Source organism: Austrofundulus limnaeus, unplaced genomic scaffold (assembly GCF_001266775.1).
Source record: "Austrofundulus limnaeus strain Quisiro unplaced genomic scaffold, Austrofundulus_limnaeus-1.0 Scaffold369, whole genome shotgun sequence".
NCBI lineage: Eukaryota > Metazoa > Chordata > Actinopteri > Cyprinodontiformes > Rivulidae > Austrofundulus > Austrofundulus limnaeus.
Genome location: NW_013952771.1, coordinates 380,964 through 399,037, shown reverse-complemented (window position 1 = coordinate 399,037; position 18,074 = coordinate 380,964). Strand labels below are relative to the sequence as shown.

Here is an 18,074-nt window from a genome sequence, read left to right as displayed (position 1 = left end):
AATATTAATTATAACAGAAAAACTACATTTTCTGCCAATCAACAACAATAAATTTTCAATTTTAGGATAGTCCTTGCACAAGAGTATACCTTGTTTGATTGATTCTCGACAGCTTCCAGAATCAACGATGGAACGTCGTGTTGAAGAGAGGAACAGAAAAACGAGCTGCTGGTGTCTCTGGGAGCAACCAACTCAGGGTGGTTACACACTCGCTGCAGCCGCATTAAAACCTGGAGCACGCTAACAAAATGACCCGTCTTCAGAGCCTCCTGAGTCCTTTTTGTTGAAAGATTAAAAAATAAATAAATACACATCTTGATGCACATTTAATTTTTTTCTTCCCCTTAAATGATAAAAGCTGCTTTACATTACCAAGGAGATATAATTTTAAAATGAAAGATTAGTGATATTTTTACCCTGGCTGAGTGAGGATGTCCTCATAAAGACTTTTCTGTCTGCTGGACAGACGGCACTTGAGGATGTGTTCATACTTCTTGGGAAGCTGCTTCTCCACATCTCGTTTGGAGCGCCTCAAGATGAACGGCTGGATCATCTAAAGACATGTAAAACAAAAGCTTGTTTGTTTGTGCAGACTGTATGTGAATGGGATTAAAAATGACAGATTAAAGGCAGGAGAATGTGCAGGCGCTATACTCACCCTGTGCAGGCGGATGACTAGCTTGTGGCAGTAGTCCTGGTTCTGGTCTGTGCCTGCCTTAACAGGGAAGTCCGAGTAGGGCCTGGTGATTCCTGGCAACAGGAAGTGGATCATGGTCCACAACTCTTTGAGGGTATTTTGTAGAGGAGTGTTGATGAGGAGTATTCTCTGCTCACTGAAAGATGTACAAGAATCTCTTGGTTATTTTAAAAGGAATTTAGACAAAAAAGTCGTTTTTATACACACAAACAACAAAAAACTGGAATAATTTGTGATAATCTACTTAGAAGAATAAATAGAAACAGCCTTTATTCTCCCGCCGAGGAGAAATTCAGGTGTCACAGCAGCATCAGTACAGAGGTTCACACGCTAGTTACTTGACAAACTATATAGTACACAAAAAACTAAATTAACACTGACTGGCCATGATACTACTGCTGATAATAAAAATATAATATAAAGAATTGTGCAAGAATAAAAAAAGATATGTTTTGTTTTAGAGACAGTAGACTATCAGATATTAGGAATCAGAATTAGCCCATTTTCAGTGCAAAATAATCTCATCAGACTATTAACTGTAAAGTATCACTATGCAGACATCTGGAGCTGCCACAAACAATTATTTTTATAATCGATTAATCACCGATTATTTTTTTCGATTAGTCGACTAATCGGATCATACAATAATTGAATATAAAACATACAGCTTATCGAGCCAAAATGCATCTGCTATTATATAACTATCATCAGATTTTAGCTCACTTTAGCTATGCTTAACTAAAATAATTGCTGTTGAAGGCAAGTTCTGCCTTACAGATATTGCACAGGTTTCTCTTTCATTTTCTTAAAATGATCCCACACTTTTGAGCTCYGTTGCTGGGTAGCCATGATACGAGAGCCTGTCTGTATAATGTCTTGTGACGTCCACGGCCTACCCCAGTTACCACTACTGTGCATGTGTGTCAAGGACAGAAAGGCAGATGTGGCAGTGGAAGGTGTCAAAGCAGTTTGGACAGAAAAACAAAGAACAAAAAAACTGATCAGTTATTAAATTAGTCATCGACTATTTTAATAATCGATTAAGTCGTTGACTAATCGAGGCAGCCCTACAGACAATAAACACAGATGTGCAATTACAGCAGTTATTTTAAAAGTTTAAAATGGGCAATAACAGAGTAATACTTCAACATGTGCATAACTTGACTTTCAAACAGCTATTCAAGAGGAGATAGTTTTAACAAGCAGCTTGTTTAATCAAATTGTGCAACTAACTTGAGAAAAATGGAATGTGTTATTAAATTCTGCCCCTTTTTCCACAAAAATCAAAACAAAACTGGAAAATACTAAACACACCTCAAATTCTAAGACTGCGCAAAACTCCTGAGATTACACAATTGTATTTTTTTGAGCAGTTCACCTTCTGATAGCAAAGACTGTTTCCCAGTGTTTCTGCGTAAGGTTTTTGATGAGCTGGACCTCGTCCAGAACCAGATGCTTCCATCTTCTCCTCAGAAAATGGCTCTGATCTTTCATTAGAAGCTTGTATGACGTCACACATACGTGGAAGCTGTTGGATTCATCCCACAACTGCAAAAACATGTCCACACAGTAAGTTGCTATAATTAWAGATCTTAAATAAAGATGACTGCTTTGAGTTCTACCAGAAATATGTTTTAAACAACATGAATACCGTTCTCTTGGATCTGCGCTCCTTTCGACTGCCCAGGTACAGAAGGATCTTAAGGCCAGGACACCAGCGCTTGAACTCCAGCTCCCAGCTTAGCAGCTTACAGGTTCTTWCTATAATAAGATGGGGACCCCAGACGCCTGTGGACGAAAGCAGTAAATGTCTTTAAAATGCTTTATTGTTAAATTAGATATACTCTGTAAAAATACGAGTATATTTAATTGTCAACATACCCTCTTGACCTGCTAAGTGGGCCATGTAAGCTACCGTCTGCACAGTTTTGCCAAGTCCTGTTTCATCAGCTAAGATGCCATTGAGCTGCTTCTTGTAAAGGTTTACCAACCAATCCACACCAATTTGCTGATATTCTCGCAGCACTCCATGCAACAGAAAAGGTGCTGAGCTGCGAGTCTAATAAAAAAAAAAAACAGTTTTAAAACGATAAAAGCATGTTTTTTATAAATGTTTTAATCGTCTTTGTGCTTACAGATGATGTGGTTCTGAGGCTGCCTTTAGGCAATATCAGTTCTGTGGCAGCAGCCACTTCAGCGATGTCTCTGCCTGGCCTTCCGTTTGAGTCAGACGTGGCTTTATCTGCACTCCGATATTGGTCCATACTAAGCAGGGAGTCGATTAATACAGCTTGAGGTGGGCTGCCTGAAGCGCATTCCATTTCTGGAAAACAAGGGAAATAAATATTTATTTTTAGGGACAGCATTTTCAGCCATACATGACTAAAATTAATTTTAACAGGACTGTGATTTCAGATTGTAAAGCCACCTTCGGTCTCCTCCGAGTCATCCTCGTCACTGTGAGGACTTGGCTGAGGCCACTCAAAACTATCAGCGTACGCTCCAGCATACAGTTTCTTCAAGGCATCCAGAGACATCTCAGCTAATAAACAAAAAAACAAAATTTAAAGACAGAGAACCCGGCAAGTAATTATACTGTATAACAATTTAAAAACATTTCTTGTGTGCCAGCATTATTATAAAACATTCAGTACTGCTTGTTTACAAGTGTTGAACTTTAAAAAAGTTGCACAGCCCTCCTTCTTAATTACTTACCTAAAGCAGAAACACACTTAATTTATTCAAAGAGCAGCACGCATAAAAAAGCAATAAGACTAATTTACAGATATGTTTACATGTAAAAGTCAACAGGAAGGCAGATGTCAAAGACCAAAAGATTACAGTTTAATGGCGACCATGAACACCAGGAATCACTATAAATGTATTTGGATATGTGATGATAGATTTTACATGTGTATTGGTAACTATAAAAAGAAGAATTGCATGTGATTGTTTGAATAATAGCATTTCAAGTTTAGAAAGACACTTTTTTCCTACAGCCAACTGATTTTTAGGGGCATCACAATGAGGAAATTAAACTAGAGTAATTTAGGGTGGTCAGCAGTGCAATATGAAAATATTGTGCTGTTTGTTCTAAACAGTTTTATTTTATCTTGACTGGACTGATTTGATTTGAACAAGAACTAAATATCTAAGCTGTTGTGTTTTTGATGAATTTGCAAAATGTAATAGAACCTAATTGTGAATGCAGGATATGTAAGACCATGAGTGTGATTTTCTCTTAGGTAAGGGAAAAAAACATTTAGCCTAACTGGATTACAAAGTCAAATGAAAAATACTAAAAGTTCAAGTTAAAGCTTTTATGCAACAATACAGAGTTTTTGTATCAGTTATTATGGAATAGATCTTTTAAAAGCATCTGTTTTTAGCTTGATGCTCATCATTTATCAAACTTGACTTTTTTATAAAGAAAAAATTAACACAGCAAAAACATCAATACTTGYTGTGAATTGAAAGAAAAATTCACAAGCTGTTTAAAAGCACAAACCATCTTTGGCGAGGTCATTCAGCTCTGCTTTGTGGTCCGTTTCCCCCTCAATGCCTTCCTGTTCCTCTATGGTGCTTTCTTCATCTGAGACTAGATGAAAGAAAACAGTCAATAAAACATTGATCATTCTGCTTTCACTGTTTTCGCTATTTAAACCCAAAACTAACAAATACCATCTTCGTCAGCCAAGGACAAACTTGATTTTCTTTTTTTAGCAGAAGTGACTCCCTCCTGTAAAATGAACAAAATAAATTATACATATAAAAAACACTAAATGACGTACTTTTTGATTTAACCTTGATCTTAATGTCATTGCTGCACCTACCACTTTGACTTTTTCTCCTGTCTGCCCAAACACTGAAATGGAAGAACAACAAGTGTGGTATTAATGACTTGGCACAGTTCAGGGTTGTAGAGGTAAATCAGTTTCACCACACAAAGTGCTGGAACAAAATTCCTGACGTTAAAGCTCATGCTACAAAGAAACAATTGTATTAGTTATTGTCAGGAGCTGTTCAGTGGGACATACCTGTGGCTTTTTGTAAACCAAGTGCTTTGAGCCTCTTCTCATAAATTTCAAATTGGAGTTTGATTTCCACCACCTTAGAGAAAATGATCTCTTATTTAGATCAAATAAAAACACAATCGTGCACAAATGAGATTGTACGACACRCACCTGTTCAATGTTTGACCAGAAGAATTCCACCTCTCGGGCAATCGTGCTGGCAATGTGACGGAGATGAATTTCCCTTTCTTTTTCTGACCTTTCCTCACTTTTTCTCTGTTCTTGGTGGTGACGTGCACAAGTGCGAACAAGCTGCAGCAGAAACGTGAGGCGTTACAGAGACATCACACTTTTGCTGTGCTCATCTGTAACTTCTGTTTGTGAATTCTTTCATGTTAGTCAAACCTTCTTAGCAGCAGCCTCCTTCCATCTCCTCTCCTGAGCAAAGTCTGCTGCCATCCACTGCATCTCCTCCAGCAGGTAGTCCCAGTGGGACTTTGGACGAGAAGCCTCCACAAGCTTGGGGAGTCTGCTGGCTGACCACTGACCCTCCTTCCTCAGCTCAGAAATACGCTGGTGCACCTGACTTTCCTAAGACACAGAAATGACAAATGACATCAGAGTATAAATAAGATCATACTCATTTTAACTACAATGACAAAAAAAAAAGCTAAACCACAGAACTTTGTGGAGGACTGAAACTACGGAGCCCATGAGGGGACACGTGAGATTTATTTTCTTTTGCGTTCCCACGCAATACCGTTTGCGTTCCCTCGCAAAAGTAGTTTATCACTGTTGTGCCTGCTGGTTTATTAACAAACTCACATGTCCACCATTAGTGAGTTAGCCTACTRCTTTAATTCAGCTTCAGAATGAATATATCACACAACCACGCATGGAAGTATGTCATATGACGATATTTGAACACAGTGCAGCCATGCAACGTCAATTTCACAAACTGTGGTGACACATCCTGTTTTGGAAACCGGATATTTCAAAATAAAAGTCTGATTTACTTCAGTTCATATACAAAACAAACTTTTGCGAGGTAACGCAAAACGTTTTGTGAGGTAACTCAAAAGTATTGCGTGGGAAATCAATAGAAAAAAATCTCCCCATGTCCCCTCGCGGGCTCCTATGAAACTGTCACAATTACAAATAAAATCAAATATATAAATGGTCCAATAAATAAATAAATACACTTAAAATGCACCAATTAAATTAAAAAAAGAGAACTTTACCTTGTTTTATTTAATTGACCTTCATATTCATTTTTCCAGCTTAGTTTAAATAAAAGATTGATATTTGTATTTTACCACATGGGCTACGTAATTTACATTTTACTGTTTTTAAAAATATTTATTTTTTGTTTTTCCTTTTACTTGTACAGGCATTTGTCTCTTAAATGTTTATATTTATTTATTTATTTATTTATTTCCCACAAGTCTTTTTATTTCCATGTGTTGCTTTTACATTTCTCTGTTTCCTGTTTTTACTTTACCTTATTCATTTCTGCCTCTTTGTGCAAATAAGGAGGGCGGCCCTTCTAGGGTCAGCACCTCTTCTATTGGTCAACAGACAGGAAGGAGCTGTGTTGACCAATAGTAGAGGAGCTGACCAAAAGCAAAGATCACATATAAACATTATTGTTTTACAAATATTTGACATTTCTTCTGGCAGACATTGTCTGACAAAACTACCTTTAAAAAAAGTAGAAGCACATTTGAACTTTGAGTTCAATTTTGCTGCTTTATTAAACGTATGTTCCATGTTTGAGATTTCCACCCAGGAGACCTTCATTTGTTGCTTCAGAAACTATTTTTTTTTTCTGTAATGTTACATGTCTTCAGACTTGGTATGGAGGTGAGGCGGGTTCAAATTTGCTTCGCAGATTTTAATCTTATTATTATTCAAATTTTTATGTTTTTAAAGTTGGAAATTGTGCAAAGATTAAACCAGAATGGTCACCTGCCAAAGGCCCTTCACACATTGTGGGCACAATTATCTTATTTAGGAAATACAGCAAAGAATAGAAACACACTTCATTGATCCACTGAGGAACAATAATATCAGTAAATGTTAGACAAACTTCTAATGTCTACATTTTTAATCAGACTACATGTGTAAACAACACTCACCAGTTTAGCCTGCTCCACTTGTTTGTCTTGAGAACCTTCTTGTGAGGACTGCATGGTGGTATTTTGACCAAAGCCACCCATTTTGACCGCAGACCCATTGGTTCCCATTAGTTTGGACTGGGTGCTTGGGTTAATATTAGAGCCAAGAGGACGGACAGAACTTGTTTGGGGAGATGGATTAGAGTTTGGAGTGGACAGAGGAGCAGGAGACACAGATGTTAATGATACTGAGTTGGTCATAATCCTCTGAACCGGCTGGTTTAAATCTGTAACAGGCCGAGCAAGTGTCACCGTCTGTGGAGAGGGGAAACAAATCCCTAAAATTTAATTTAAACTATAAAGATTGGTGACGATATGTCAGAACTTCTTTGTTTTAATATGACAGAAATGGAATCTGTTAGTCTTAAATAGGAAACTATGCATAAGTTTGTAAGTAAATAAAATGATGAAATTATTAACATTAACATGCCCTATTCCTGAATGAACGAATGTTGTCAGTTTTCAAAGACTGATAATTTCATTGATGTTACAAAAACTGACCGCTTGTCCTGCCTGTAGAATGGTCTGGGATTGTTGTTGTTGTTGGGGCTGCAGCTGGATATGAACACCTTGTTGTATCTGCTGCTGGAGCTGGGTCTGGAGCTGTGTGTGGGGGTTCATTGTAGCCAGGACAGACCCTCCTGTCTGTACTTGAACTGGTGCCTGGAGCTGCCCACCAGACTGAGCTGCATTCTCCACTAACTGAGCCAAAGGTAGGCTCGCCATAGGGAGGGCACCTTGTTGCAACCTGCTGGGTAGCTGGGGTGGGGGGGTGTGAAGACTGGCAGCATTCTGCACTGGAGGTCCTTTAGACGGGTCGTACTGTTGCTGGTTTTGCTTCTGTCCTGCAATCTGGACCGCTTGAGGAGTAGGTGGCATACCACCTGTATACACGGCAACCAAAGTATAGGACAAAAGGTAGTACAGAGAACAAAAACCAGAAAAAGTTTTTAAAAAATCAAGTTGACATCTTATATGAAGTGTTTCATAGAATTTACTTTTCTCTTTCCTAATTTGTTTTAATTCTATTAGGAATTTAGGATTTTTCCCTTGATAATTTGAGAGACCCTTTTGTAGAAGGCATACATTTTGAATCTAGTAATAATAAAAAATTACTTTTTATTTTAAATAACAGTGTGCACGTCAAATTTTAGAGCTCCTGTAACCTCCTCTTAATGAACTAGTCATTAACAGTAGAATACTAGTCCTGGATGATTCGAGCAAAACTAATGAAAATCATACAGCAAAATGGTTACAGAAGAAATGAAATCAATATGAGAATCTACATGTCTCTCAAATGAAACACTACTTTGATCAATGCAAAATCAAAACATTGCATTTCAAATGCAGAGAATGTGGTTAAAAACATCAAAAAATCATACATGCGGTAAGACAAAGTTTTAGAGTAAATTAAAATGTTACAAATAAAAATGAAAAGTTTCTGAAAATAGGAAAAAAGGGGAAATAAAACTACAAAGCAGACACGAAAACAGCATATGTGTACCATGCATGAAGCAATGTCATTGTTGCGGCAACCAAGGCACCTGGATGCCTCACACAGCGACAGAGCACAGAGGTGAGCAAAAGGACACACATGGGGTTTGCAGACAGCAAGCCTGAGCAGAGCTGTGCACACTGAAGCAGCACCTGCCTTACCTCCCTGCACGTCACATCACCTTGCCTAGACGCCACCAACACCTGGCCCTGACACACCTACACCACCAAAATCGCAAAAAACTTGAGCCGTGAGCAAAACTCCTCCAAATGATCCCCCTCCTACTTAAGTTGAGGGAAAGAAGCCAAGTCAGAACAAAATGTCATGACATAACATGGAAGAAAACAAACTAAAAATGACCAGAAGATAAAAACACTTTGCAGAACTGACGGATGATGATTGAACGATGATTTTGATTCGATGTTACAAGGTTCAAAAACAGACGATGAAGACAAAAAGACTTGGAATGACAATGGAAACCAAAAGTATGTCAGGTGGATTAAAACAATGGGAAAGAAGAAATACCCATTGGAAAGTGGAAAGTTTCCCAGAGGGTTCCCACTTTATGAGATCCACCTCAAATAAAAAAAAATCCATCAACATGAGAAGGTCTGTCCAAACAAAGAAGACTAATCGGAACAAACTTCATAAAAGAAGAGATGAATAACGACAAGTGAACAGGAAGTAAAAATTAAAAATAAAAAGAAGACATGGCATCTCCCCATTGAGTGGCTACTCTTCTTCAGACATTGGGATTGTCTTCATCCCAATTTATCTTGACAGAGAGAGCTGGTGCTGGTACAGCTAAGCCTGAACTTCCTGTGGACTGCTGAGAAATCCAGCAGATGGTTGAAGATCAATTTGTTGATGCTGCTTGGAATTTGTAGACGTGTTGTGATTCAAATTCACTTTCCTTAGTCTGAGGAAGGGCATAGGTCCAGCAGCATCGAACAGAACACAGAACGGCCTGGTGGTAGCACTCCTACCTTGCGCGGTCGGCATTAGCTGCTGAAGAGGAACGCCAGGTGATCCTAAAGGAGCTACACCAGGATGCTGGAAAATCAGCCCATGGCGACCAACGTCAATCCGGGGCCTCTTAGCCTGATCTGGGATTTAAAACACACAATACCCTCATAACGCAAAAAAGGCACTCGGCACAGAGCAATGACCTTCTGCAGACCTTACAGGTCACCTCTCCTTCCTTGGTTTTAGACTTCAACACAAAGCGCTAGTAGAGGTTGCCAAATATCTAAAAGCAGAAGCAATTAGAAGGAAAAAAGAAACCAAACAAAAAACAAAGCAAACGGGGGGGTGGGGGGAAACAAAGCAACAAAGGAGAGACAGGAGTCTACAGTCCTTGCCCTACCTGCTTGCACCATAGCCTGTTGCCTCTTAAAAGCATCCATGTCTCCAGGGTTTGCAACAGTGCCTGAGCCAGCCCCTTGATGCCCCTGCAAAACAACCTCACACAATTAGTGAAAAACTGTCAGCAATCACCTTCTTTTTTTATAAAACCCAAGAAATGTGAAAAATATCCATGTATTAAATGTCTTCTCTATCACCTGAAATTGCTGCTGAGTAGAGAAAGCTGCAGAAACATTGGGAGGAAGCTGTGTTGCTATGGCAACCGGTGTCACTGCTTGGCCATCTTTTCCAGTAACAACCTTTACCTTTAAAAACAATAAGACGTAGAGTATTCAATATGTGCAACAACTAGACAATCTAAGAACTCGCTGTGGTAATACCTCGTCATTAATGACTTCCGACTGTTCTTCCTCATCGTCATCGTCTTCAAGATCCAAGTCATTTTGTCTCAAGTAGGTATACAAGGGAACACAAGGCTTCTTTTTAAAGGCTAGATAGTCCATCATGTTTCCTTGAAGGTGTCGCAGAAAGAAAAGTTCAATCAGGTACTCCTTGAACACTTCTTTCAAGCTCTCCATTTTCTTGGTGTGATGTTCCAAGCATTGTTTTCTAAGCTGGGCAATTTCTGGAGTAGAAGGGGCGATTTCCTCTAGCTTCTTGGCAGCTTGCTTCTTTATGCTGCCTGAAGTTATACTGGTTGGTGTGAGAGGATTGTTGGGGACAGCTTGGGGTGGACTAGTAAGAGATGGGCTGGAGGGTGGAATGGAGGAGGGTATGCTAAATGATGCTGTAGCTGTGGTTACCACACCTTGTGCAGTCTTTTCAAATATTATAGGGCGTGTAAGCTGACCTTTTATGATACTGCTGATTTGTGGAGGTAGGTTGGAAGTAGTGATGTGACCAGGGCTGCCCAGTGTAGAAAGATTAGTACCAGTGGCAACTGGGCTTTGAGGTCCAAGGTGATGAATGGTGCCTCCAGTTTGAGAGTGAGGCTGAGAGAGCCGTCGTTCTCTCACAGAGCCCGGTGTTCCTGGAGAAGATATTTGTACTTGGCCAGAAGCTGCTGGTGCTATCTGGGCTAGTCCTGTTCCRTCCTGGAAAACAAAGTGCCCCCCTCCTGATTGGCTGCCTAAACTAATTTGTCGAACTAACATACCAGCGTCGATAAATCGCGTTGGGCTCTGTGCACACACTCCCAACGCTGTTGGTTGTGCCCCTGCCCTTGTGACACCTTGTAGAGCGACTGGACTATGCTGGGTGGGACTTTGGGGCTGAATAGGTTGGGGCACCGGTGAGGTGACCTGAATGTAGGAGGATGGGGCCGGTTCGAACCTCCACTGAGGTGTAGTGTGCTGGAAGCCAGGGGATAATGGGTTCTGGATGGGGAGTGAGGCTAGAGTGATCTGCTGGGTGTTTTGTAAAGTGATGTTTACATTCTGGCTGGTGGCTGGGCTTCGACTCATGATTATCTGATAATTGGGGGACTGAGGGGCTGAAGGGCTGGCAGCAGAAGTAAAAGTGGTCACAGGAGATTGAGGATGGTTAACTGTCGCTTGCTGCTGTGTAGCTGCCATGGCTGGCTGCTGCTCGTCTGCTTCTGACCCACTGACAGACTTGGATTTTTGAAGCTGCCGTTGCATATTCTGTGATCCACTTCCATGGTGCATTGCGTGACACTATTACTTTGCCTAAGCAGAATAATCTGTGAAAAGGGAACAGCACAAAGACAAGTAATTTTTAACTACTAAACAGATATATGAGCTGTCCTCACATTTGAAATTTAATTAGTTCCTTTATAAATAAGGCTATTTGGAAATCATACATTTTTATTTGTTGTGAGAGTTTATATCAAGCAKCTTCCAGCCACAGAGAACACCTAGAGTCTAGTTAGATCCACTTATAATTCAAATATATAGTTTTAGACACAGTCAGAGCAATCTGCAGCAACAAAAAAAACAACAAAAATTAAAGATTCAAGGAAAAATCATAAATTCCAAATGTAAATAAGTAATAATAATCAATTAATAAATTAGAGTTTTACACATCTCTGTTCATGGTGGATTAAGTGTTTCACATATATTCTTCTAATTCTTTTTTATTTTATTTTTCAGCAACCGAATAGATTCATGTTTTGTTATAATTTATAAATATGTCAAACTTTAATAATGTGTGAGAAATCCAAAATTTTCTATTTATTMAGTCAGTATTTAACACAGCTGGCACAACATATTTTTWWAAWATAWWRYKSTGYKYTTYTTTTTTGAAATCCAGCATATAAAAAATTAGCCCTTCATGTTATAGAAAGGACAATACAAGAGAAATCTCGGGTTTTATAGAAAACGRCCACCTATCAATTAATCGTTAGTTGATAAAATCAGTCAACTTTAAATTAATTTAATAATTAATATATTGCATCCCTAGATGCAATCTCATCTAACATAAATGACTGTGTTAGATGAGCATTTGATATCTATCCACAGTGGGAATATGAAGRTCATGTAGATACATTTTTTTTATTTTGCCCTGATCATCATTTACCAAATTTCCCTCTGGGATCAATAAAGTATTTTTGAATTGAATTGAATTGATGTAATTGATTCATTAAAAATTTAATCGATACATCAATGTGGATCGATGTATTGTTACACCSCTAATAAAGACTGAATTACTTTGGTTTCCCCATCACATAGTCTTTTAACCTCCAATTCAACCAGGTGAATSTCATTGAGATCAGAGATCTCTTTTGCAAGGGAGGCCTGGGTCTGAAGGCAACCAACTCTTCATGTTTTTGTCTGTTTTCTGTTGCTAATTTAGGACCAGGTCAGGGTCATTGGAGCAGCAGCATTTCCTACCACCAAACTACCTTCTCAGGTTCATCAAGGGGGACTCCAATTCAATCTTCAACCAGCACAGGTTGAAATCATCTTCCTAAAAGGCACTAAAAATAACTAAAAATGACTAGACAGGCTACCCTCTAACCTTTAATACTTAGCCCTACACTTAATAGTTCCAACTTTTTAATTTTCCACATTCTAAAAACAATTCTTTTCTCCTGTCAATCTTTGGTTTTCACAGAAAGACACGTACTGCTTCAWATGATGTATTAGTATTGTTAAGGGGAAGAATAAGACAGTAGTTTTAAYATAAACCAGTATATAAATATTTTCAAAGACAGTCTTTGATGCTGACAGCTTGTATTTACTTTCTTCATGCCTTTGCAGAACATACATTTTTAGGTTAGGGGTTCAACAATATGTGACCCATCACATCRAAACGAGGATTAAGTCCAAAGGTTGTACATGGAGAAATAGGCAAATACAGTGTTTTGACTAAAATGTTAACAAAAATTGCATTTTGTCAAAATATAATGAATAAATGCCTTATTAATGTATCATTTGAATGAACTGTCTGAAATATAATCATAAAACAAAATTTTGAAGCAACTTTTTGAGYAGTAGCAACAAAAAAAACTGATTTTGAGGAAAAACGCCTTAAAATTTTGACATTTTCCCTGTGAGTTAGCAAAGTATTGTTTCTTTTTAATTGGGAAATCTTAATATTCAAACATAATTTGAGGTTTCCTCTTTATAAGGACATCAAACATTCCTCAATAAAATGGCATCAAATTAGGATTCAGACCAAATATTTATGTATTATTGTAACCAACAAGACAAAGTAAGGTGTACATATTGATTTAATTATGATATCAGAATGATCCAGGTATCAAAATGTAGCTTTTAAAGCCAAGAATCTGAAAATGTAATTAGGTCATTTTGACTAAATTTGACTTAATCCTCATTTTGACATGATGGGTCACATATATCCTTCACACGTGAATTTAAAATGTGTTAGAAATGCTGAGCGGATGAAATATTTGTGGTATTAGCGTGCAAGCGCTGTAAAATGGCAGCAATAATAGCAGAAACAACAACATGCATTTGCAAAATTATGTGACATGGATAACGATTGGGCTTGCAAATAAATCTTATTTATTGTTTGCTTATGCGTTTCTATTTCTATTCTATTCTATTTAGACTGTAGCCAGTTTCGCAACATAAATGCAACATATAAACAAAACGTAAATAAAAATGAAGGGCGACGTCTTTTCAAAAATACTCTTCGCTTGTTAACGCTACTGTCCACATCGGGGCGTAATGCTTAAACCCAGCTTATTTTTCTATCTTGTCAATACCTGCATGTAAACGACAGAAACAAAACCGTATAAGTACTAAATATTTTACTAAAAGTGTTACCCTGTGACATTTCTATAAACGCAACCCCTCATTTCAGTAATTAAAATGACCCTCAAAACGGATCGGGTGCTAGCCGATGCTAGCGATTAGCTTGTTGTTGCTATCATGCGGCCAATGAATAAATAAATTAATCATTTAAATTGACTTACTTACAAGATACAAGACTTCTGTGTAGGTTTTCTAATTTCTAAGTCATCTCTAAACGATGCTACAAGATCGTACAAGCATTATTCTATACATTATAAACAACTAATATTGCTATCCGTTTTTCAATGTTTTGAAGCTAATTTCATTCACCAACATGGCGTCCGCGACAACTTTTGTATGACCCGGATGTAGTTCTTCTTTTACAGGAAGTGATTTGAAAAGCATGACGCAAATAAAACAAGCGTTTCATTTCCCCTCTTTATTTACAAATCTTACAGGCTTATATACGATTAAACACACAGTTTGAGCAGAAAATCTTAGAGCACTCAAACAGTGAACAAAAACAAAGAACATGGACATTAAAAGCCACACGAGTAAAATTTAAACGCAATAAAAATAATACTTACATCAACTGGAGCCACTTTACATAATATTTTTCAATAATGTTTTTTGAGATTTTAATGATTTGCACAGTTTCTAAGAATCTCTTTAGGGAGGCCAAATCATTAAGAAACAGTAAACATTTTGGCAATGTTTGAACAAATAATTTGATCAAAATGAACATTTTGTTTTGTCCTCCATTATGAGGCCACATTTAACCGCTTTGTTATTGACAATAAAAATCTCTTGAGTTTATTATCCCCTGATTAGGAAAGTGAATCAAAATTATTTTTCAAAATGATGCAAGAAAAATAAAAATATATCCCTTTCTATGCCTGTATTGCATAAATAAATAAATAAATAAATAAATAAATAAATAAATAAAAGACATTCTCTCCAATAATAAATTTTGAATTAAAAAAATCACAACAAGATTAAATATTTATTATTCTGAATGGTTCCAAGCTGTCTTCATAAAGGTGTTTTGTAAAGAGAAATTATATTTATAGACAATTTTCCAATAAAGGAGGATTTGTTCATGAAACATGGATAATTTAATAAGCGTCAATATTTAATATATTTAATATATTTAATAAGGTAAGATTTGACCAAAACTGTTATAACTCAGTCATTCTTTGACATCAAGCCATCTCATTCTGAAGGTGCACAAAAGCTCACAAGACACAAACTCACAGCTTTAGGGAAAAAGACAAAAGCCCACAATTTTTTGTTTATGATTAAAGGTTTAAAGTATGATATTTGTGAATAAGGAATGCTCCTACATTCCTTATTTTGAGCTGTTCTCACCTTCTTACCTTCCACACTTTTATTTTTACCAAAGGTTTTTATCACTGGAACAAGATCGAGCGGTTACAATATTGATTAATGTTTTTAATATTGTAAAACATGCTTATTTGTTGCGATTTATACACTACTGACATTAAATGTCTTGATAATAAAAGTGTATAATTTGTGAGCTTTTCTTTTCTTTTCTTTTCTTTTCTTTTTTACATTAAGGGTGTGAGCTTTTGCATAGGGACTCCAGTCTGAAACTTTGATTCTGGACACAAACCACAAAAACATAACACAAATATGACAAATAGCTGGATTATTTCTGAGCTTTGAGCAAACACATCCAACACAGGGATGTTTGGCTTGAGAAAAAAATAACGTGTGTTTGCTGCAAACCAGAAATGTCTAAAAATAAACTGGTCACCTGGTTAAGAATCACTGAGCAAGATTTAGAATATTATCAAGATCTTGTTTAAAAAAAAGACGCAAACATTTATATGTCAAGACCAGATCTAAACTGAACATTTTTTTTTTCAGTTGGATTTTTTCACCATTTGCTATTTGTTGTTTAGTTTCTGCAGGATGTGATGTTTAATGCTGACTGAGAGGAAAAGCATTCCTTCCTACCTCAGCCTACAAGCACCAGAGGGCATCATTGACATGCCTGAAGAACGAGGGCAGCTTCCAGGAAGAGAAGTTGACCTGGGAACAACAAGCTACTACACATTTCAGATTTTTTAATGAGGGGAAACTATATGGCAGTTTTTAGGGTGAGTCTTGTGGCAACAAGACAGTTGATCAGATAAAAATGAAATTTCAAACAGCAGAAAACTTTTATTTTAATGCCATCTATGTCAAATACTATACCCGCAATGGGAAAAAGGCTGAATGTAAAGTAAAATTAAAAAGTATAAACATCCATCCATCACCTGCTTCTTCCTTTCTGGGTCATGGGGGTCACTGGTGCCCATATCCAGCAGTCAGAGGGGCGGGGTACACCCGGAAAGGTCGCAAGTCCATCACAAGGCCTCCATCACAACAAACACCAACTACATCCATAAAGTTTACTGTGAATCGAGTGGCTAATTATACTTTTAGTTGTAACACATCTTACCCTTCCTGTAACAACCCTCTTTGACAACTGATGGGTGGAACATTGTTAAAGCAAAACCTGTTCACCTGTTCCTCCCACCAGCAGCGAGCCCTCCTTCACCCACTGCCCTTCTTCTTCATCCTAACCTTCCTTCACAACCTGTGAAAAAGGGGATGCTGTGCAACAACAGCGCCCATACTCCAAACGATACCTAACAAGACGGCTCCATATTAAAACCTTCTTGACTTGGTTTCTGTTTTCTAACACCTGAAATGTTTGTGCTGTGCAATAATTTATTCTTGTGCTCCATGTTCATTGCTTATGTTCTACTTTTAATAGTTTTTGTATGTTTTCATTAATTTCTTTAAACTGTAGGTGGTTGAAAGACAATTTAATGAGGACAGATTTTAGAACATATGCTGACATCCGTAAGAATGACCATTAAACAGAAAAAAGCAACTGGTTGTTTCTACATAAAAAACACAATTTCTGATGAACAGACTCATCATTATTTACAAATAAAATTTATTGAGAACACAAAGTATAACGACTCATTTTGCACAGTGGACAAGCAATTCTAAAAGTACAAAAGGCAACTGAATACATTTCAAATGTCTACGGTAAATATTCATTTATAATAAATATGTAATAATGTGTAATTGTTATAACCTGGTATACTGTCTCAAAACAAAAACCTTAACATCTACAATAACAACCATACATTTGCATGAATTCAAACATATCCACAACTAACGTTAGCAAAGTTAATGACTGATGTCAAATTTAATATTCACACACACAAAATGAACATGACATGCAGAACCTCATCAACGCCTGCATCACTTACCTGAGAGACTACCAGATGTCTTTTTTTGTTATCAAACAAAACCTCATTCAAAGTTCTAAATAAACTTATTGCACTTTCCAAAAWCACTGCATGTCTGTGAGACCTTAAGACTAACAGTAATAATGCAGTTACACTTCACCTCACACACTGCTATTATACAAAATTGTACAAAAAAGGCACAGTTTTACAAAAACAAAATGCTACACTGGTAATATTTGGTCATCTCATTCAAAATATTCACACTTGTTAATTGGTGAACATTCATGAACCCAAAACACAAAAGGCCTCAAACAGAGAAACCAACCTAACTCTTAGTTCAAGTACAAAACACTCAAAAATCACATTTGAATAATTTTGATCGTTCCAAGTGCAAAACAAACAAGTATACTTTGGAGTGAATTCTGTCTCATAAAGGTAGTGTACAGCAGGATTTGCACGAGTGCAGGAATCTGCTCGCTTGTGAATTTGACTGTTGAGACTTTCAGGCGTGTAATGCTGCATTGGAGGCTGGTGAATAAATGGGAAAGCTGAGCTTTACCACATATACTTAGTTAATGGGAAAATATTATAGTTTATAAACCCTACAGAATATTAAAACACATACATTGATATGACTGAGATCCAAAACTGTTACATTGGTAATTATTTTATTTAATGGTAGTTTTACAAAAACTACCAATAAAATATATTTTCCAGCATTTTTCCAAAAGAAAATTATTAATATTGAATAGTTTACTTTAAAGGCACAGTGTATAGGATTTGTTGTTTTCAGCGACATCTAGTGGTTGAGTGGTTGAATCATCCTCCCTGGTCC

At 37.2% G+C, this 18,074-nt stretch overlaps 1 protein-coding gene across 6 annotated transcripts in view; it reads right to left on the bottom strand.

Moving 5' to 3' along the window:
* The window catches only part of ep400 (E1A binding protein p400), a 47,599-nt gene extending 33,267 nt beyond the window's left edge, over positions 1–14,332 (bottom strand). For 4 of the 6 annotated variants that reach the window (XM_014023428.1, XM_014023431.1, XM_014023430.1 and 1 more), the window contains exons 1-21: positions 14,154–14,332; positions 10,128–11,449; positions 9,945–10,052; positions 9,749–9,833; positions 9,369–9,488; positions 7,389–7,771; positions 6,849–7,142; positions 5,116–5,301; positions 4,882–5,022; positions 4,735–4,807; positions 4,531–4,562; positions 4,379–4,436; positions 4,206–4,295; positions 3,126–3,239; positions 2,833–3,020; positions 2,579–2,756; positions 2,349–2,485; positions 2,076–2,245; positions 659–833; positions 417–553; positions 90–276 (exon numbers count right to left, since the gene is read on the bottom strand). In XM_014023428.1, the coding sequence (XP_013878882.1) occupies positions 90–276; positions 417–553; positions 659–833; positions 2,076–2,245; positions 2,349–2,485; positions 2,579–2,756; positions 2,833–3,020; positions 3,126–3,239; positions 4,206–4,295; positions 4,379–4,436; positions 4,531–4,562; positions 4,735–4,807; positions 4,882–5,022; positions 5,116–5,301; positions 6,849–7,142; positions 7,389–7,771; positions 9,369–9,488; positions 9,749–9,833; positions 9,945–10,052; positions 10,128–11,414 (4,143 nt within the window). In that variant the 5' untranslated portion in view covers positions 11,415–11,449; positions 14,154–14,332. Of the gene's footprint in view, positions 1–89; positions 277–416; positions 554–658; positions 834–2,075; positions 2,246–2,348; positions 2,486–2,578; positions 2,757–2,832; positions 3,021–3,125; positions 3,240–4,205; positions 4,296–4,378; positions 4,437–4,530; positions 4,563–4,734; positions 4,808–4,881; positions 5,023–5,115; positions 5,302–6,848; positions 7,143–7,388; positions 7,772–9,368; positions 9,489–9,748; positions 9,834–9,944; positions 10,053–10,127; positions 11,450–14,149 lie in introns of all 6 variants that reach the window. The other 2 variants (XM_014023429.1, XM_014023434.1) reach the window with 2 other exon arrangements.
* Positions 14,333–18,074: the final 3,742 nt, after the last annotated feature.